The sequence below is a fragment of the Globicephala melas genome, chromosome X, assembly GCF_963455315.2.
Source record: "Globicephala melas chromosome X, mGloMel1.2, whole genome shotgun sequence".
NCBI lineage: Eukaryota > Metazoa > Chordata > Mammalia > Artiodactyla > Delphinidae > Globicephala > Globicephala melas.
In genome coordinates, this window is record NC_083335.1 from 68,134,561 (window position 1) to 68,156,781 (window position 22,221).

The 22,221-nt window shown below is 39.8% G+C and overlaps 1 protein-coding gene across 11 annotated transcripts in view; it reads right to left on the reverse strand.

Moving 5' to 3' along the window:
• Positions 1–22,221, reverse strand: part of TAF1 (TATA-box binding protein associated factor 1) — a 98,749-nt gene that overhangs the window by 66,302 nt on the left and 10,226 nt on the right. For all 11 annotated transcript variants that reach the window (XM_060292773.1, XM_060292772.1, XM_060292771.1 and 8 more), the window contains exons 9-18: positions 16,965–17,141; positions 16,471–16,598; positions 16,270–16,377; positions 15,980–16,153; positions 15,357–15,530; positions 15,023–15,127; positions 13,048–13,248; positions 12,737–12,878; positions 12,195–12,325; positions 11,463–11,543 (exon numbers count right to left, since the gene is read on the reverse strand). In XM_060292773.1, the coding sequence (XP_060148756.1) occupies positions 11,463–11,543; positions 12,195–12,325; positions 12,737–12,878; positions 13,048–13,248; positions 15,023–15,127; positions 15,357–15,530; positions 15,980–16,153; positions 16,270–16,377; positions 16,471–16,598; positions 16,965–17,141 (1,421 nt within the window). The remainder of the gene's footprint in view (positions 1–11,462; positions 11,544–12,194; positions 12,326–12,736; positions 12,879–13,047; positions 13,249–15,022; positions 15,128–15,356; positions 15,531–15,979; positions 16,154–16,269; positions 16,378–16,470; positions 16,599–16,964; positions 17,142–22,221) is intronic.

Below are 22,221 nucleotides of genomic sequence, written 5' to 3' on the forward strand. Positions count from 1 at the left end.
GTGAGAGTTGTATTACAGTACAAGACCAAAATCATGTAAAGCCTTATGAATCACGTTAAGGATTTCTTCCTAAAAGAAATGAGGACCCAAAGGAAGTCTTTGGGCAAGAGAGTGATATGACCAAATTTTTGTTTTAAAAGATAATTTAATTTTTTGATAAATGGTACTAGAATAACTGGACATTCATATGCAAAGAAAAATGAACCTTAGGGCTTCCCTGGTGGCGCAGTGGTTGAAAGTCTGCCTGCCAATGCAGGGGACATGGGTTCGTGCTCCGGTCTGGGAAGATCCCACATGCCGCGGAGCAGCTAGGCCCGTGAGCCATGGCTGCTGGGCCTGCGCGTCTGGAGCCTGTGCTCCGCAACGGGAGAGGCCACAACAGTGAGAGGCCTGTGTACCACAAAAAAAAAAAAAAAAAAAAAAAAAAAAGAACCTTAATCTACACCTTACAGCCTAAACAAAAATTAACTCAAAATGGATCTAACCATAAGATCTAAAACAATAAAACCTTTAGAAGAAAATATAAGAAAAAAATTTTGCAACCCTGAGTTAGATTAAAATATCTTACGTATAACACCAAAACCACAAGCAACAAAGGAGAAGATTTACAAGTTAGACTTCAGCTCTTCATAAGACACTGCTAAGACAATTAAAACACAAGCCTCAGACTGGGAGAAAAATCTTTGTAAATCACATACCTGATAAGGAACTCGGACCTAGAATACATAAAGAACTCTCAAAACTTTAGAAGAAAACAAACAACTAATTAAAAATAAAAATGGGCAAAAGAGATACAGACCCTCAACCAAAGAAGATAACTGGATGATAAATAAGCACATAGAAAGATGCTCAACATCTTTAGCTATCAGGGAAATGCAAATTAAAACTGCAATGACAGACCACTTCACACCCACTATAGGAGAGCAATAACAATAAGAGTAATAATAATAAATAGAAAATAACAAGTGTTGATAAGGATGTTGGAAAACTGGAACCCTCATACACTGCTAGTAGGAATGTAGATGGTGCAGCCACTGTGGAAAAGTCTGGCAGTTCCTCCAAAGGTAAAACAGAGTTACCACACAACCCAGCAATTTCACTTCTAGGTATTTACCCCCCCACCAAAAAAATGTATGTCCATATAAAGATTTATACATGGATATTTAAAGCAGCTTTATTCGTAATAGCCAAAAACTGGGAACAACCAAAATGCCCTTTGACAGATGATTAAACAAACTGTGGTACATCCATACTGTAGTATGCTACGCAGCAATAAAAGAAACAAACTATGTTTCTGGATGAATCTCAGACACAGACAAGAACACAGACAAGAAAAAATTTATACTTTCAACAAATGGTGCTGGGAAAATAGAACACCCACGTACAAAATAACGAAGGTGGACCTTTACTTGACGCCATATACAAAAATTAACTCAAAATGGGACAAACACTGAAATGTAAGAACTAACAATATAAAACTTTTAGAAGAAAAGACGGGGAAAAGCTTCCCGACACTGGATTTGGCAATGATCTCCTGGATATGGAACCAAAAGCACAAGTGACAAAAGTAAAATTAGGTAAACTGGACTACATCAAAATTTAAAATTTCTCAGCAACAAAGGACACAACCGAGTGAAAGGCAACCTATGGAATGGGAGAAAATATTTGCATAACATATATCTGAAAAGAGGTTAACACCCAGAATATATAAACTCCTGCAACTCAACCGCAAAAAGCAAACAACACAATTCAAAAATGGGCAAAAGGGGCTTCCCTGGTGGCGCAGTGGTTGAGAGTCCGCCTGCCGATGCAGCGGACATGGGTTTGTGCCCCAAACCGGGAAGATCCCACATGCCGCAGAGCGGCTAGGCCCGTGAGCCACGGTCGCTGAGCCTGCACGTCCAGAGCCTGTGCTCTGCAACAGGGAGAGGCCACAACAGTGAGAGGCCCTCGTACCGCCAAAAAAACAAACAAAAAATGGGCAAAGGGCTTGAACAGACATTTCTCAAAATAAGGCATACAAACGGCCAACAAGCACATGAAAAGACACTAATCATCAACGAAATGCAAATCAAAACCACACTAAGATACCACCTCACACCCACTGACATAGCTACTTATCAAAAAAACAATAAATAAATGCTGACGAAAAAGTGGAGATGTTGGAACTCTTATACACCATTGATAGGAATGTAAAACAGTGCAGATGCTTTGAAAAACATTATGGAGGTTCCTGAAACAACTACTGATAAAAATAGAATTACCATATGATCCAAAAATTCCATTTCTGGGTATATATGCAAAAGAATTGAAAGTAAGGTCTTGAAGAGATACCTGCACACCCATGTTCATAGTAGCACTATTCACAACAGCTAAGAGGTGGAAACAATGCAAATGTCCATCAATGGATGAATGGATAACCAAAATAATATTCCATGGTATATGTGTGTGTGTGTGTATATATATATCACAGAATATTATTCAGCCTTAAAAAGGAAGGAAGGGCTTCCCTGGTGGCACAGTGGTTAAGAATCTGCCTGCCAATGCAGGGGACACGGGTTCGAGCCCTGGTCCGGGAAGATCCCACATGCCATGGAGCAACTAAGCCCGTGCACCACAACTACTGAGCCTGCGCTCTAGAGCCCATGCGCCACAACTACTGAAGCCCGCGCACCTAGATCCCGTGCTCCGCAACAAAAGAAGCCACTGCAATGAGAAGCCCGCTCTTCGCAACAAAGAGTAGCCCCCGCTCGCCGCAACTAGAGAAAGCCCGCGTGCAGCAACAAAGACCCAACACAGCCAAAGATAATAAAAAACAAAACAAAAACTCTAAAAAAAAAAAAAAAGGAAGGAAATTCTGACACATGCTACAACCTGAATGAACCTTGAGAATATTATCCCAGATGAAATAAATCAGTGATATAAATAAAAACAAATACTGGAGCAGAGGAGAAGATGGTGCAAGAGTAAGACACCGAGATCACCTTCCTCCCCACAGATACACCAGAAATACATCTACACGTGGAGCAACTCCTACAGAACACCTACTGAATGCTGGCAGAAGACCTCAGACCTCCCAAAAGGCAAGAAACTCCCCACGTACCTGGGTAGGGCAAAAGAGAAAAGAAAAAACAGAGACAAAAGAATAGGGACGGAACCTGCACCAGTGGGAGAGAGCTGTGAAGGAGGAAAGGTTTCCACACACTAGGAAGCCCCTTCGCGGGCGGAGACTGCAGGTGGCGGGTGGCGGAGGGGGGAGCTTCGGAGCCGTGGAGGAGAGCACAGCAACAGGGGTGTGAAGGGCAAAGCGGGGAGATTCCCGCACAGAGGATCGGTGCTGACAGGCATTCAGCAGCCCCAGAGGCTTCTCTGCTCACCCTCCGGGGTGGGCGGGGCTGCGAGCTGAGGCTCGGGCTTTGGTCAGAGACCAGGGGGAGGACTGGGGTTGGCAGCGTGAACACAGCCTGAAGGGGTTAGTGCACCACAGCTAGCCGGGAGGGAGTCCAGGAAAAGGTCTAGGCAAGAGACTTTTTCTTCCGTCTTTGTTTCCCGGTGTGCGAGGAGAGGGGTTTAAGAGCGCTGCTTAAAGGAACTCCAAAGACGGGCGCGAGCCGCGGGTAAAAACGCGAACCCCACAGACGGGTGGGAGATGCTAAGGCTGCTGCTGCTGCCACCAAGGGGCCTGTGTACGAGCACAGGTCACTATCCACACCCCTCTTCCGGGGAGCCTGTGCAGCCCGCCACTGCCAGGTTCCCGGGATCCAGGGACAACTTCCCCGGGAGAACGCATGGCGGGCCTCAGGCTGGTGCAAGGTCACGCCGGCCTCTGCCACTGCAGGCTCTCCCCACATTCCACGCCCCTCCCTCCCCCCCGGCCTGAGTGAGCCAGAGCCCCCGAATCAGCGGCTCCTTTAACCCCGTCCTGTCTGAGCAAAAAACAGACGCCCTCCAGTGACCTACATGTAGAGGCGGGGCCAAATCCAAAGCTGAGCCCCTGGGAGCTGTGAGAACAAGGAAGAGAAAGGGAAATCTCTCCCGGCAGCCTCAGAAGCAGCAGATTAAAGCTCCACAATCAACTTGATGTACCCTGCATCTGTGGAATACATGAATAGACAACAAATCATCCCAAATTGAGGAGGTGGACTTCGAGAGCAAGATTTATGATTTTTTTCCCCTTTTTCTCTTTTTGTGAGTGTGTATGTGTGTGCTTCTGTGTGAGAATTTATCTGTATAGCTTTGCTTCCACCACTTGTCCTAGAGTTCTATCCATTCTTTTTTTTAAATTTTTCTTAATAATTTTAATAACTTTATTATACCTTACCTTCTTTCTTTCTTTCGTTCGTTCTTTCCTTCCTTCCTTCCTTCCCTCCTTTAGACAACGAATCATCCCAAATCGAGAAGGTGGACCTTGAGAGCAAGATTTATGATTTTTTCCCCTTTTTCTCTTTTTGTGAGTGTGTATGTGTATGTTTCTGTGTGAGAATTTATCTGTATAGCTTTGCTTCCACCACTTGTCCTAGGGTTCTATCCGTCCGTTTTTTTAAATTTTTTTCCTTAATAATTAATTTTAATAACTTTATTATACCTTACCTTCTTTCTTTCTTTTGTTCGTTCTTACCTTCCTTCCTTCCTTCCCTCCTTTAGACAACAAATCATCCCATATCGAGGAGGTGGACCTTGAGAGCAAGATTTATGATTTTTTCCCTTTTCTCTTTTTGTGAGTGTGTATGTGTATGCTTCTCTGTGAGAATTTATCTGTATAGCTTTGCTTCCACCACTTGTCCTAAGGTTCTATCCATCCGTTTTTTTTTAAGTTTTCTTAATAATTAACTTTAATAACTTTATTATACCTTACCTTCTTTTTTTCGTTCGTTCTTTCCTTCCTTCCTTCCTTCCTTCCCTCCTTTAGACAACGAATCATCCCAAATCGAGGAGGTGGACCTTGAGAGCAAGATTTATGATTTTTTTACCCTTCACCTCTTTTTGGGAGGGTGTATGTGTATGCTTCTGTGTAAGATTTTGCCTGTATACCTTTGCTTCCACCATTTGTCCTAAGGTTCTATCTGTCCCTTTTTTTCCCCTAAATAATTATTTTCTAATTTAGTAACTTTATTATACTTTATTTTATTTTACTGTACCTTCTTTCTTTTTTCCTTCCTTCCCTCCTTCCTTCCGTCCTTCCTCCCTCCTTCCTTTCTTTCCCTCTTTCCTTTCTTTCTTCCTTCCTTCTCTCCCTCCCTCCCTCCCTTCCTCCTTCCTTTCTTTCTTCCTACCTCTACTAATTCTCTCTCTACTCTTTCTCCCTTTTACTCTGAGCCGTATGGGTGAAAGGCTCTTGGTGCTGCAGCCAGGAGTCAGTGCTGTGCCTCTCAGGTGGGAGAGCCAACTTCACGACACTGGTCAACAAGAGACCTCCCAGCTCCACATAATATCAAACAGTGAAAATCTCCCAGAGATCTCCATCTCAACACCAGCACCCAGCTTCACTCAACGACCAGCAAGCTACAGTGCTGGACAACCTATGCCAAATAACTAGCAAAACAGGAACACAACCCCACCCATTAGCAGAGAGGCTACCTAAAATCATAATAAGTCCACAGACACCCCAAAACACACCACCAGACGTGGACCTGCCCACTAGAGAGACAAGATCCAGCCTCATCCACCAGAACACAGGCACTAGTCCCCTCCACCAGGAAGTCTACACAACCCACTGGAGACAGTCATCAAATACAACGGGAACTATGAACCTGCAGCCTGCAAAAAGGAGACCCCAAACACAGTAAGATAAGCAAAATGAGAAGACAGAAAAACACACAGCAGATGAGGGAGCAAGATAAAAACCCACGAGACCTAACAAATGAAGAGGAAATAGGCAGTCTACCTGAAAAAGAATTCAGAATAATGATATTAAAGATGATCCAAAATCTTGGAAATAGAATGGACAAAATGCAAGAAACATTTAACAAGGACCTAGAAGAACTAAAGATGAAACAAACAATGATGAACAACACAATAAATGAAATGAAAAATACTCTAGATGGGATCAATAGCAGAATAACTGAGGCAGAAGAACGGATAAGTGACCTGGAAGATAAAATAGTGGAAATAACTACTGCAGAGCAGAATAAAGAAAAAAGAATGAAAAGAACTGAGGACAGTCTCAGCGACCTCTGGGACAGCATTAAATGCAGCAACATCCAAATTACAGGGGTTCCAGAAGAGGAAGAGAAAAAGAAAGGGACTGAAAATATTTGAAGAGATTATAGTTGAAAACTTCCCTAATATGGAAAAGGAAATAGTCCAGGAAGCACAGAGAGTCCCATACAGGATAAATCCAAGGAGAAATACACCAAGACACATATTAATCAAATTGTCAAAAATTAAATACAAAGAAAGCATATTAGGAGCAGCAAGAGAAAAACAACAAATAACACACAAGGGAAACTCTGCAAGCCAGAAGGGAGTGACAGGACATACTGAAAGTGATGAAGGAGAAAAATCTGCAACCAAGATTACTCTACCCAGCAAGGATCTCATTCAGATTTGATGGAGAAATTAAAACCTTTACAGACAAGCAAAAGCTGAGAGAGTTCACCACCAAACCAGCTTTACAACAAATGCTAAAGGAACTTCTCTAGGCAAGAAACACAAGAGAAGGAAAAGACCTACAATAACGAACCCAAAACAATTTAGAAAATGGGAATAGGAACATACATATCGATAATTACCTTAAATGTAAATGGACTAAATGCTCCCACCAAAAGACACAGATTGGCTGAATGGATACAAAAACAAGACCCATGTATTTGCTGTCTATAAGAGACCCACTTCAGACCTAGAGACACATACAGACTGAAAGTAAGGGGATGGAAAAAGATATTCCATGCAAATGGAAACCAAAAGAAAGCTGGAGAAGCAATTCTCATATCAAACAAAATAGACTTTAAAATAAAGACTATTAGAACAGACAAAGAAGGACACTACATAATGATCAAGGGATCGATCCAAGAAGCAGATATAACAATTGTAAATATTTATGCACCCAATAGAGGAGCACTTCAATACATAAGGCAGACACTAACAGCCATTAAAGGGGAAATCGACAGTAACACATTCAGAGTAGGGGACTTTAACACCCCACTTTCACCAATGGACAGATCATCTGAAATGAAAATAAATAAGGAAACACAAGCTTTAAATGATACATTAAACAAGATGGACTTAATTGATATTTATAGGACATTCCATCCAAAAACAACAGAATACACATTTTTCTCAAGTGCTCATGGAACATTCTCCAGGATAGATCATATCTTGGGTCACAAATCAAGCCTTGGTAAATTTAAGAAAACTGAAATTGTATCAAGTATCTTTTCCGACCACAACGCCACGAAACTAGATATCAATTACAGGAAAAGATCTGTAAAAAATACAAACACATGGAGGCTAAACAATACACTACTTTATAACGAAGTGATCACTGAAGAAATCAAAGAGGAAATAAAAAAATACCTAGAAACAAATGACAATGGAGACACAATGACCCCAAACCTATGGGATGCAGCAAAATCAGTTCTAAGAGGGAAGTTTATAGCAATACAAGCCCACCTTAGGAAACAGGAAACATCTCAAATAAACAACCTAACCTTGCACCTCAAGCAATTAGAGAAAGAAGAACAAAAATACCCCAAAGTTAGCAGAAGGAAAGAAATCATAAAAATCAGATCAGAAATAAATGAAAAAGAAATGAAGGAAACGATAGCAAAGATAAATAAAACTAAAAGCTGGTTCTTTGAGAAGATAAAATAGATAAACCATTACCCAGACTCATCAAGAAAAAACGGGAGAAGACTCAAATCAATAGAATTAGAAATGAACACTGCAGAAACAAAAAAGATTATGAGAGATTACTACAAGCAACTCTATGCCAATAAAATGGACAACCTGGAAGAAATGGACAAATTCTTAGAAATGCACAACCTGCCAAGACTGAATCAGGAAGAAATAGAAAATATGAACAGACCAATCACAAGCACTGAAATTGAAACTGTGATTAAAAATCTTCCAACAAACAAAAGCCGAGGACCAGATGGCTTCACAGGCGAATTCTTTCAAACATTTGGAGAAGAGCTAACACCTATCCTTCTCAAACTCTTCCAACATATAGCAGAGGGAGGAACACTCCCAAACTCATTTTACGAGACCACCATCACCCTGACACCAAAACCAAACAAGGATGTCACAAAGAAAGAAAACTACAGGCCAATATCACTGATGAACATAGATGCAAAAATCCTCAACAAAATACTAGCAAACAATCCAACAGCACATTAAAAGGATCATACACCATGATCAAGTGGGGTTTATTCCAGGAAAGCAAGGATTCTTCAATATACGCAAATCTATCAATGTGATAAACCATATTAACAAATTGAAGGAGAAAACCACATGATCATCTCAATACATGCAGAGAAAGCTTTTGACAAAATTCAACACCCATTTCTGATAAAAACCCTGCAGAAAAGTAGGCACAGAGGGAACATTCCTCAACATAATAAAGGCCATATATGACAAGCCCACAGCCAACATCATTCTCAATGGTGAAAAACTGAAAGCATTTCCACTAAGATCAGGAACAAGACAAGGTTGCCCACTCTCACCACTCTTATTCAACATCGTTTTGGAAGTTTTAGCCACAGCAATCAGAGAAGAAAAGGAAATAAAAGGAATCCAAATCGGAAAAGAAGTAAAGCTGTCACTGTTTGCAGATGACATGATACTATACATAGAGAATCCTAAAGATGCTACCAGAAAACTACTAGGGCTAATCAATGAATTTGGTAAAGTAGGAGCATACAAAATCAATGCACAGAAATCTCTGGCATTCCTATACACTAATGATGAAAAATCTGAAAGTGAAATCAAGAAAACACTCCCATTTACCACTGCAACAAAAAGAATAAAATATCTAGGACTAAACCTACCTAAGGAGACAAAAGACCTGTATGCAGAAAATTATAAGACACTGATGAAAGAAATTAAAGATGATACAAATAGATGGGAGAGATATACCATGTTCTTGGATTGGAAGAATCAACATTGTGAAAATGACTCTACTACCCAAAGCAATCTATAGATTCAATGCAACCCCTGTCAAAGTACCACTGGCATTTTTCACAGAACTAGAACAAAAAATGTCACAGTTTGTATGGAAACACGAAAGACCCCAAATAGCCAAAGCAATCTTGGGAACGAAAAACGGAGCTGGAGGAATCAGGCTCCCTGACTTCACACTATGCTACAAAGCTACAGTAATCAAGACAGTATGGTACCGGCACCGAAACAGAGAGATAGATCAATGGAACAGGATAGAAAGCCCAGAGATAAACCCATGCACATATGGTCACCTTATCTTTGATAAAGGAGGCAGGGATGTACAGTGGAGAAAGGACAGCCTCTTCAATAAGTGGTGCTGGGAAAACTGGACAGGTACATGTAAAAGTATGAGATTAGACCACTCCCTAACAACATACACAAAAATAAGCTCAAAATGGATTAAAGACCTAAATGTAAGGCCAGAAACTATCAAACTCTTAGAGGAAAACATAGGCAGAACACTCTATGACATAAATCGAAGCAAGATCCTTTTGGACCCACCTCCTAGAGAAATGGAAATAAAAACAAAAATAAACAAATGGGACCTAATGAAACTTCAAGGCTTTTGCACAGCAAAGGAAACCATAAACAAGAGCAAAAGACAACCCTCAGAATGGGAGAAAATATTTGCAAATGAAGCAACTGACAACGGATTAATTTCCAAAATTTACAAGCAGCTCATGCAGCTCAATAACAAAAAAATAACCCAATCCAAAAATGGGCAGAAGACCTAAAGAGACATTTCTCCAAAGATATAGACTGCCAACAAACACATGAAAGAATGCTCAACATCATTAATCATTAGAGAAATGCAAATCAAAACTACAATGAGATATCATCTCACACCAGTCAGAATGGCCATCATCAAAAAATCTAGAAACAATAAATGCTGGAAAGGGTGTGGACAAAAGGGAACACTCTTGCACTGCTGGTGGGAATGTGAATTGATTCAGCCACTATGGAGAACAGTATGGAGGTTCCTTAAAAAACTACAAATAGAACTACCATATGACCCAGCAATCCCACTACTGGGCATATACCCTGAGAATACCAAAGTTCAAAAAGAGTCATGTACGAAAAATGTTCATTGCAGCTCTACGTACAATAGCCTGGAGATGGAAACAACCTAAGTGCCCATCATCAGATGAATGGATAAAGAAGATGTGGCACATAAATACCACGGAATATTACTCAGCCATAAAAATAAACAAAATTAAGCTATTTGTAATGAGGTAGATAGACCTAGAGTCTGTCATACAGAGTGAAGTAAGTCAGAAAAAGAAAGACAAATCCCGTATGCTAACACATATATATGGAATTTAAGAAAAAAATGTCACAAAGAACCTAGGGGTAAGACAGGAATAAAGACACAGACCTACTGGAGAACGGACTTGAGGATATGGGTAGGGGGAAGGGTGAGCTGTGACAGGGCGAGAGAGAGGCATGGACATACATACACTAACAAATGTAAGGTAGATAGCTGGTGGGAAGCAGCCGCATGGCACAGGGATATCGGCTAGGTGCTTTGTGACCGCCTGGAGGGGTAGGATAGGGAGGGTGTGAAGGAGGGAGACGTAAGAGGGAGGAGATATGGGAACATATGTATGTGTATAGCTGATTCACTTTGTTATAAAGTAGAAACTAGCACACCATTGTAAAGCAATTATACCCCAATAAAGATGTTAAAAAAAAAACACCAAATACTGTAAGGTGAAGCACCTAAAGTAGTAAAATTCATAGGGACAGAAAGTAAAATGGTGGTTGCCAGGGGCTGAGGGAGGGAAAAACGGTGAATTACTGTTTAATGGGTAATAGTTTCAGTTTTACAAGATGAAAAGCGTTCTGGAGATTGGCTGTATAACAATGTGAATGTAGTTAACACTACTGAATACACACTTAAAGGTTAAGATGGTAAATTTTGTGTTACATGTATTTTACCACAATTAAAAAAAAAAAGAGTACATGTAACTGTACGATTCCATTTACCTAAAATTCTAAAAAGTGTAAACTCATCTATAGTGACAGGAAGCACATCAGTGGTTGTCAAGGAGGGACAGGGAGGGTAGAGAGAAGGGAGGAGAATGGAGAAAGGGATTTCAAAGAGGCACGAAGAAACTTGTGGGGGTGACAGATACACTCATTATCTTGTAACGACAATTTCACAGGTATAAACATACAACGAAATGTACCAAATAGTACACTTTAAATATGTGCCGTTTATTGTATGTCAATCATCTCAATAAAGCTGTTTTTTTTAAAAAAAAAGGATAAATGGGATGTACCAATGAAGATTAAAGCCGTACCTCATCATCAATCTTCATCTGGAAATCTTCCTCATTTTCCTCTTCTGGAGCAAAAAAGGACTTCTCACCATAGCCAGCATCCTGGAAGAGGACAAATCCATGCATAAGACAAAGCACAAGTTTCACTGAATACCAAGTACAGAACACCAAAAGCCCATTTTGCATAGAGAATGGATTCTGTAAAGTCTTAGGCGTACCTATCACCATTCTACATCCTTAGGCTAATACATGTGGATAGTTAAGGCCCATTAGGAAGCGGAATAGAGATGCTTATTAACTCAATGGGACAGAGTTGTGCTATCTCACCCCAGCTAGACCTTTCCTATTTTGGCCTGATAAGGACATTATGCTTCTCTAAGCCACATGTCCAGCACCATCATCATCTCTGCCCACCTGGAAAGCTATAGAAAACAACTAAGAAGTACTTTTCCTGCTAACACACCTGTCTTACAAAGAACAGAGATTAAAACCACCACCCAAATGAATGAGCAACCATTTTCAAAGCAAAACAATATGCCCTAAGTCCCTCACTAGGCCTTCCCACTGGTATGTAGCTACAATGCAGTTTACCCCAGAACTGATGTACACAGAGTACATCATACAGTTTGACTTTATAAATAGTTGGTAATAATCTAGTAACCATCATTTGTAAGCCAGTGAGAAAAGTCTTCACCCTCATCTCTCTGAAAAAAACCCATAGGCACAAGTAGTGCCTAAGAGGAAGGTGTTCACCTTCAGCCGCTGCTCTGCTGCTATCATGCTATAATAAGCGCAGCACTGCTCTGGAGACACCATAGCCCTGATCTCCTCCTCAGTTGGTAAACGAAAATCAGACTTCAGCACCCACCAGTTTGAGTCCATGCCTAGAAAAGATAGAGAAAATGAGACCATTCTGAATTCCAAAGGCCCTTTCATTGACAGCAACAGGGATAGCGAAACAAGACTGAACTAGGCAATGTCCCAGAAGGTATCAGGCCTAGCCACAGTTAGCCTGACTGTCCGGCAAAGAAAAGCCCTGCTGCTAGGTTTCCTATATCTCATGTAAGACATCCAATAATCACACTGAATTTCCTGACAGGCAAGATTAAATAGCAAAAAAAAAAAAATTAAATAGTAATCAGAGTCTCCATAATTAGAAGATTTGCTACCTCCTTTTGATGACTTTATTATTTTTTTCTACTTTATTAACTGTATGTTTATCCTTTTAACTGGAAGCCGTAATTCCTTTCTTGGAGAGAGGCAGAGAGGACATATAATCAGTCACAATTGATGACCTGTGCGTTTGAAGTCAGCGCAGAGCTTTAGCCTCTTCCGGATGCTGCTTTCTGAATGGGAAGGAAAGGCTTTTTTTATATCTTCCATTCGGATCCGCCGTGGCCGATCTTTACTCTTCCAGAACAGGCGGTAAATAAACACCTGCCCAACAAACCGAATTTTTTTTATTTGGCAAAGTAAGGATAAAAGTCCTCCCCAGGGCCCCTTCCCCTGCTAATGCCCTATGTGTTTTGATCTTTCCTGGTGTGCCCCCAAGTCCACATATCCTTTTATGTACACCCAGAGCCCCTCCCTATCCTCTCATTCTTACCTGGAGAAAGTCTCGAATATGTGTATTGGCCCTTTTGGAGTTGGGCCCAGGAACTTCAAACAAGGGGCACTGCTGTCCAACCACAAAAATATCCACTAATTCCCGAATATAGTAACCTTGTCTTGTGCGAATGATAAGGAAGTCACTTTCTGGCATCTTATGAAGATAAATTGGAGCACGAAAAAGATTGTTCTCAAATGCCTAACAAAAACAAAAACACAAAAGTTATATACAGAGAAACCCTGGAAATTTAGTAAACTAATGAGAAAGGAAAATCAAGCTTGTTTGCTCTCTATCCCCATTATGCCATCTAAGGTCTATCGAATAACGTAAACAAATTATAACATGGAGTATCAAATGGGATTAGACAGATAATTTTTTACCCACTGGCTACCTTTAAGAGTCAGTAGTAGGGAAACTACAGGATTTGGATTCAGATGACACTGGCTCTGCTACTCACTGTATGATGTCAGATAAATTACTTAATAGCTATGAGCTTAATTTTCCTCATCTCCAAAATGGAGATATTTAAAACGCCTATACCCCACACGATTGCTATAAAGATTACATATGAAAATCACTTTATAAACAAGTACCATACTATTACCCTAGACCTAGCATAGCCCTTGACATAATATGTGAGATCAAAACATTTGTTAAGTAAATTAATAAAAAAATAAAACAACAAAAACAACTGATGAATTAGAAAGTGTGCTAGAAAAGACAGACTAAACATGCAGGACAGAAACATTTGAGCTTGTTTAAGCAGCAGCCAGATGAGGATCAACTATCACAAGAAGCTGTGATTCTAAGGAAAGACTTTTCAAAAAAATCAGAAAAGTAGAAAGAGGGAGGATCTTCAATAGATAGGTGTGGAAAGAAAATTCTAAATGTGAAAAAGAGTTACAGGGGAAGGTAAAAAAGGATCTCTCTGAGAGACTACAAAAGTAGCCACATAAGAAGGGGATAGACTGGTACAAAATCTCAATAGAAAGTTACAGGGGTAGGAACTCCAGGAACAATATGAAGGTGATACTCAAAATATGGTGGGAAATGGATTACAGATGTAGAGGATAAAAAAAAAATGTGCTTATTAGATGCTTTAAGAGAATAAGCAATAGAAACAATGGAATAAAGTAGGTACAAGAGCAGGTAAAATGGTTAAGATTGCCAAGAGAAATGAAGTGGGGCGGGAGTGGGGGGGAAACAAGGTAGAAGAGTGCTAAAGATTTCCTCACATCATTTGTGGACCTCTGTACATTGCCTTAACAAAACATGTAAAAGCTAGGTTACCAAAGGGCATCTCTATACCCATCAGAACAAAGAGGGGAAAAAACCATTTCACTACAGCTGGGGACTGTAAGTAGCACAGTTCAGGGTGGTTCAATACTCAAAATGACCATGACTAATATAATCAAAACATACCCATCTTACACATACAAATTAAACATTCATAAATTAACTATCGTAAATATTTTTTAAGATTTTTTTTAAAATGTGGACCATTTTTAAAGGCTTTATTGAATTTGTTACAATATTGCGTCTGTTTTATGTTTTGGTTTTTTGGCCCCAAGGCATGTGGGATCTTAGCTCCCCAACCAGGTATTGAACCTGCACCCCCTGCATTGGAAGGTGAAGTCTTAACCACTGGACCACCAGGGAAGTCCCTATAGTAAATTATTAATCCCAGGTTGATTTCCCTATGCCACCCAGATGTTTCTAGACTTCTTACCACTAGGTATTTTCAAAAAACTATTTCAAATTTAACTTACTGAATAACATAATAAGGAGCCAGTTTCAATAAAAAGATGCAAAAAATTTTTGTATTATAATCATTTTTAGTTTATATTGCTCTTTCCCATACTTGATGTATAAACAGTATCTCAATCAACTAGAATTGGTCCTTTCTGGGCTGACTAGCTCCTCATCTGTCAATTTCCTTAGGAAAGAGTTACAACAGGAAGTAATTCCTCACCTGCAGTAATTGTCCAGGATGGAGTGAGCCTAGAAAAGGAGATGTATGGCAGTAAACAGTTTCTCCATATTTACAATCTGGGGCTCCGGGATCTTTTCCGGGTTTCTATAAGGAATGCAGCAGACCCAGTTACTATCCCAGAATATAATCAATAAGCCTACACAAAATATTCCATGAGCACAGCATTCTACTAATAGTACTACCTGCAAAATGGATATCATTCCTTTCTCCCAATAAATTTCTAGTATAAAATAAGAAAATACACGTTCACATATGATCACTGGATATTTAACTACAACTATACTAACAACAAAGATTTTCTGAGCAGACTCACCCGCTTATAGTAGTTTTTAATCTTGGTTGCCATGCCAACCTGCATCATTAATGGTCCATTTTCCTCACTATATTCTGCAAGAATAAGATCTCCATCTTTGCCTGTGAGGTCCTGAGGTGTGCGCATGAAAAACATCTCTCCACCACCTGAAGCTTGCCTCTCTTGTTCTCTCATCTGCCGAGAACAAAGACAATACAGTACAGCTACTGACAGGACAATAATTACAGAGTGATGTTGTTCATTGAGACATCAAAAACTCTTACCTGCCTTTTTTTTTTCCAATTTCATGGCAAAAATTTTCAAACATAAAGTCAAAACTATGAACACCTATTATCCCACCACTTAGATGTAACTTTATATTTTGCCATATTTGTTTTACCTGTAACTCTCTCTCAATAGATTTTGCTTAACCGTTTTTCAAAGTTGCAGTTATCGTGGCACTTCACCGCATTTTCATACATCTCCCAAGAATAAGGACATTCTCCTAAATAACCACAGTAACATTCTATCACATCTAAGAAAATAAATAATATCCTAGTATCATCTAACATCCAGTCCATCTCCCCCATTTGTACTCCAATGTCTTTTATAGCTGTTTTTTTCTAACCAAGATTCAATCATACCTTAGCCTTCTTTTTGATGTGCTTTAGCAAGGGCTGGACTGAGTGGGGACCTGGCTGAGATAGTGCCCCAAAAGAGTACTTCTTTAGAGGTGGGCGATGGAACTGCCGTAGTTTAATGGGCCCCATGTGGGTGGGAAAGAAGGGCTGCCGCAATTCCACAGCAGGAATTGAGTGCTAAGACAGAAATATAAGGGTTCAAATTAAACTCCAGCCTAGGCAAGATTTACCCATATCCTCCATCATAAAAAAGCAGTGGTTCCCATTCACCACAGAAAAAATGCTACTTTTACCTGGATAATATTTCCTCCAAAGGTGCCTCGAAGACCCTGTTGCTTAGGGTAGTAATATTCATCATTGGAGAGATTCCATGGATCTTTCACTTCTGGCTGAGACATGTTCTAATGATAGATCATCAAACCTTAGTGAGACTATCCTTCTCCATTACCTTTCTTTGTTCTTCTAAACACCAAACCCCTTTTCCCTTCACAGACCTGCTGTGGTTCCTCCTTGATGACTCCTGTTTTCCCTAACAGAATTCGACTCTTCTTCAGAGATGATTCCTTCTTACTCTCCTTGGAGGGGGAGTTAGAAGTAGCCTCTTCCTTTTCATCTGGAATTTCTGAGGAAACAAAAGTCACCCTGGAGTTGTTATCCCTTAAGATTCACCTTTCCTAATGACACCTTTGCAATTCCTAACCAGATTTCTCATCCTTCTCCAGACCACTTCTAGTCCATAATCAACTCCAACCAAACTACACTCCTGACATCTCCAAGGTACTACTTTCCAACATTCCTATCTTATGAGTTTTCCCTAAACAATACACAAATACTAGAAACTGACAGCCACAACTTTGCTCTCTCAAACTGCTATCAAGAAGCTTCTAGTCTTGACCTTCCCAACCCTTCTGATTTGCTCCTGCCCCCGACATTAGCAGAGCAAGCTGTCAATTATGGAGGAGAAACACTGACCCAGCCAGTACCATACCCAAAATGAGGTTCTCATCATTGGGATCAAGTGTCAAAACAGGAGGCTCCAAGAGCCGGGGCATGGCCTGAGCATCCCAAATGATATTGTCCTCCCAGCGTCCATATACTAGCTCCTCATTGTCAATGGGAAAAATGGAGTACCAAGGTTTGTCATCATCCAGGGTTGCTGCAAAACCTAGTCAAAACACGAGAAAACAATAACAAAAACATTTATGCCCCCTTCAATTCTAGCAAAGGGAAAAGGAGCAAATGCTAGTAGTTACTCATGTGGCTACTGAAAAGGAACCTAGTGGATACAGTGTATTTTAAAAAATGTTGCAGACAAAAATGCTCACTGCAATGTTTTTTTATAATAGTCAAAATTTAAACAGCTAAGTGTTTAGTAATGGACTGATTAAATAAATTATGGTAATAAATGATATGGTAAAATACGCTAACAATAAATGTAGTAAAATGTTATATTTAAAATACAATAATTATTGGTAAATTATGAAAACATCCAAGTATGACTGCTATGTAACTAATAAAGTGTTTAGATAGAAGGAAGGAAAGAGGTTCAGCTCCAGGTCAGCCGGCAGTCGCATCCTTCCCATGACCTCCGCCCACAGCGGGGCACAGGCCTGAATAAGGAACTGGGCGTGCTCTGCAGAGATTCGCGGCCTCTGAGGGCAGCAAGAAGCAGAGGTGCAAATGCTGGTGAAGGAGACGGGAGGTGTGTACGTGTCTGTGCTCTGGAACCTCACAAAGTTCGGCTTCCACACTCTTCCTCTGATTCCTCTTCCCGAATACCTTCTAAAGGTTCTTGCCGTGTGGATGAAAGGCTCTTGGTGCTGCAGCCAGGAGTCAGTGCTGTGCCTCTGAGGTGGGAGAGCCAACTTCAGGACACTGGTCCACAAGAGACCTCCCAGCTCCACATAATATCAAACGGCGAAAATCTCCCAGAGATCTCCATCTCAACACCAGGACCCAGTTTCACTCAACGACCAGCAAGCTACAGTGCTGGACATCCTATACCAAACAACTAGCAAGAAAGGAACACAACCCCATCCATTAGCAGAGAGGCTGCCTAAAATCACAATAAATCCACAGACACACCAAAACACACCACCAGACTTGGATCTGCCCACCAGAAAGACAAGATCCAGCCTCATCCACCAGAACACAGGCACTAGTCCCCTCCACCAGGAAGCCTACACAACCCACTGAACCAACCTTAGCCACTGGGGACAGACACCAAAAACAACAGGAACTACGTACCAGCAGCCTGCAAAAAGGAGACCCCAAACACAGTAAGATAAGCAAAATGAGAAGACAGAAAAACACACAGCAGATGAAGGAGCAAGATAAAAACCCACGAGACCTAACAAATGAAGAGGAAATCGGCAGTCTACCCGAAAAAGAATTCAGAATAATGATATTAAAGATGATCCAAAATCTTGGAAATAGAATGGACAAAATGCAAGGAAACATTTAACAAGGACCTAAAAGAACTAAAGATGAAACAAACAACGATGAACAACACAATAAATGAAATGAAAAATACTCTAGATGGGATCAATAGCAGAATAACTGAGGCAGAAGAACGGATAAGTGACCTGGAAGATAAAACAGTGGAAATAACTACTGCAGAGCAGAATAAAGAAAAAAGAATGAAAAGAACTGAGGACAGTCTCAGAGACCTCTGAGACAACATTAAACGCACCAACATTCAAATTATAGGGGTTCCAGAAGAAGAAGAGAAAAAGAAAGGGACTGAGAAAATATTTGAAGAGATTATAGTTGAAAACTTCCCTAACATGGGAAAGGAAATAGTTAAGTCCAGGAAGCACAGAGTCCCATACAAGATAAATCCAAGGAGAAATACACCAAGACACATATTAATCAAACTGTCAAAAATTAAATACAAAGAAAACATATTAAAAGCAGCAAGGGAAAAACAACAAATAACACACAAGGGAATCCCCAAAAGGTTAACAGCTGGTCTTTCAGCAGAAACTCTGTAAGCCAGAAGGGAGTGGCAGGACATATTTAAAGTGATGAAGGAGAAAAACCTGCAACCAAGATTACTCTACCCAGCAAGGATCTCATTCAGATTTGATGGAGAAATAAAACCTTTACAGACAAGCAAAAGCTGAGAGAGTTCAGCACCACCAAACCAGCTTTACAACAAATGCTAAAGGAACTTCTCTAGGCAAGAAACACAAGAGAAGGAAAAGACCTACAATAACGAACCCAAAATAATTCAGAAAATGGGAATAGGGACATACATATCGATACTTACCTTAAATGTAAATGGACTAAATGCTCCCACCAAAAGACACAGATTGGCTGAATGGATACAAAAACAAGACCCATATATTTGCTGTCTATAAGAGACCCACTTCAGACCTAGAGACACACACAGATTGAAAGTAAGGAGATAGAAAAAGATATTTCATGCAATTGGAAACCAAAAGAAAGCTGGAGTAGCAATTCTCATATCAGACAAAATAGACTTTAAAATAAAGACTATTAGAAGAGACAAAGAAAGACACTACATAATGATCAAGGGATCGATCCAAGAAGATGATGTAACAATTGTAAATATTTATGCACCCAACATAGGAGCACCTCAATACATAAGGCAAACACTAACAGCCAGAAAAGGGGAAATTGACAGTAACACATTCATAGCCCCACTTTCACCAATGGACAGATCACGCAAAATGAAAATAAATAAGGAAACACAAGCTTTAAATGATATATTAAACAAGATGGATTTAATTGATATTTATAGGACACTCCATCCAAAAACAACAGAATACACATTTTTCTCAAGTGCTCATGGAACATTCTCCAGGATAGATCATATCTTGGGTCACAAATCAAGCCTTGGTAAATTTAAGAAAATTAAAATTGTATCAAGTATCTTTTCCGACCACAACGCTATGAGACTAGATATCAATTACAGAAAAAGATCTGTAAAAAATACAAACACATGGAGGCTAAATACACTACTTTATAACGAAGCGATCACTGAAGAAATCAGAGGAAATAAAAAATACCTAGAAACAAATGACAATAGAGACACGACGACCCCAAACCTATGGGATGCAGCAAAAGCAGTTCTAAGAGGGAAGTTTATAGCAATACAATCCTACCTTAAGAAACAGGAAACATCTCAAATAAACAACCTAACCTTGCACCTCAAGCAGTTAGAGAAAGAACAAAAATACCCCAAAGTTAGCAGAAGGAAAGAAATCATAAAAATCAGATCAGAAATAAATGAAAAAGAAATGAAGGAAACGATAGCGAAGATCAATAAAACTACAAGCTGGTTCTTTGAGAAGATAAACAAAATTGATGAACCATTAGCCAGACTCATCAAGAAAAAAAGGGAGAAGACTCAAATCAATAGAATTAGAAATGAAAAAGGAGAAGTAACAACTGACACTGCAGAAACAAAAAAGATTATGAGAGATTACTACAAGCAACTCTATGCCAATAAAATGGACAACCTGGAAGAAATGGACAAATTCTTAGAAATGCACAACCTGCCAAGACTGAATCAGGAAGAAATAGAAAATATGAACAGACCAATCACAAGCACTGAAATTGAAACTGTGATTAAAAATCTTCCAACAAACAAAAGCCCAGGACCAGATGGCTTCACAGGCGAATTCTATCAAACATTTGGAGAAGAGCTAACACCTATCCTTCTCAAACTCTTCCAAAATATAGCAGAGGGAGGAACATTCCCAAACTCATTCTACGAGGCCACCATCACCCTGATACCGAAACCAGACAAGGATGTCACAAAGAAAGAAAACTACAGGCCAATATTACTGATGAACATAGATGCAAGAACCCTCAACAAAATACTAGCAAACAGAATCCAACAGCACATTAAACGGATCATACACCATGATCAAGTGGGGTTTATTCCAGGAATGCAAGGATTCTTCAATATATGCCAATCAACGTGATACACCATATTAACAAACTGGAGGAGAAAAACCATATGATCATCTCAATAGACGCAGAGAAAGCTTTTGACAAAATTCAACACCCATTTATGATAAAAACCCTGCAGAAAAGTAGGCATAGAGGGAACTTTCCTCAACATAATAAAGGCCATATATGACAAACCCACAGCCAACATCGTCCTCAATGGTGAAAAACTGAAAGCATTTCCACTAAGATCAGGAACAAGACAAGGTTGCCCACTCTCACCACTCTTATTCAACATAGTTTGGGAAGTTTTAGCCACAGCAATCAGAGAAGAAAAGGAAATAAAAGGAATCCAAATCGGAAAAGAAGAAGTAAAGCTGTCACCGTGTGCAGATGACATGATACTATACATAGAGAATCCTCAAGATGCTACCAGAAAACTACTAGGGCTAATCAATGAATTTGGTAAAGTAGGAGCATACAAAATTAATGCACAGAAATCTCTGGCATTCCTATACACTAATGATGAAAAATCTGAAAGTGAAATCAAGAAAACACTCCCATTTACCATTGCAATAAACAGAATAAAATATCTAGGAATAAACCTACCTAAGGAGACAAAAGACCTGTATGCAGAAAATTATAAGACGCTGATGAAAGAAATTAAAGATGATACAAATAGATGGAGAGATATACCATGTTCTTGGATTGAAAGAATCAACATTGTGAAAATGACTCTACTACCCAAAGCAATCTACAGATTCAGTGCAATCCCTACCAAACTACCACTGGCATTTTTCACAGAACTAGAACAAAAAATTTCAATTTGTATGGCAACAGAAAAGATCCCGAATAGCCAAAGCAATCTTGAGAACGAAAAACGGAGCTGGAGGAATCAGGCTCCCTGACTTCAGACTATACTACAAAGCTACAGTAATCAAGGCAGTATGGTACCGGCACAAAAACAGAAAGATAGATCAATGGAACAGGATAGAAACCCCAGAGACATACCCACGCACATATGGTCACCTTATCTTTGATAAAGGAGGCAGGAATGTACAGTGGAGAAAGGACAGCCTCTTCAATAAGTGGTGCTGGGAAAACTGGACAGGTACATGTAAAAGTATGAGATGAGATCACTCCCTAACTCCATACACAGAAATAAGGTCAAAATGGATTAAAGACATAACATAAGGCCAGAAACTATCAAACTCTTAGAGGAAAATACAGGCAGGACACTCTTGTGACATAAATCACAGCAAGATCCTTTTGACCCACCTCCTAGAGTAATGGAAATAAAAACAAAAATAAACAAATGGGATCTA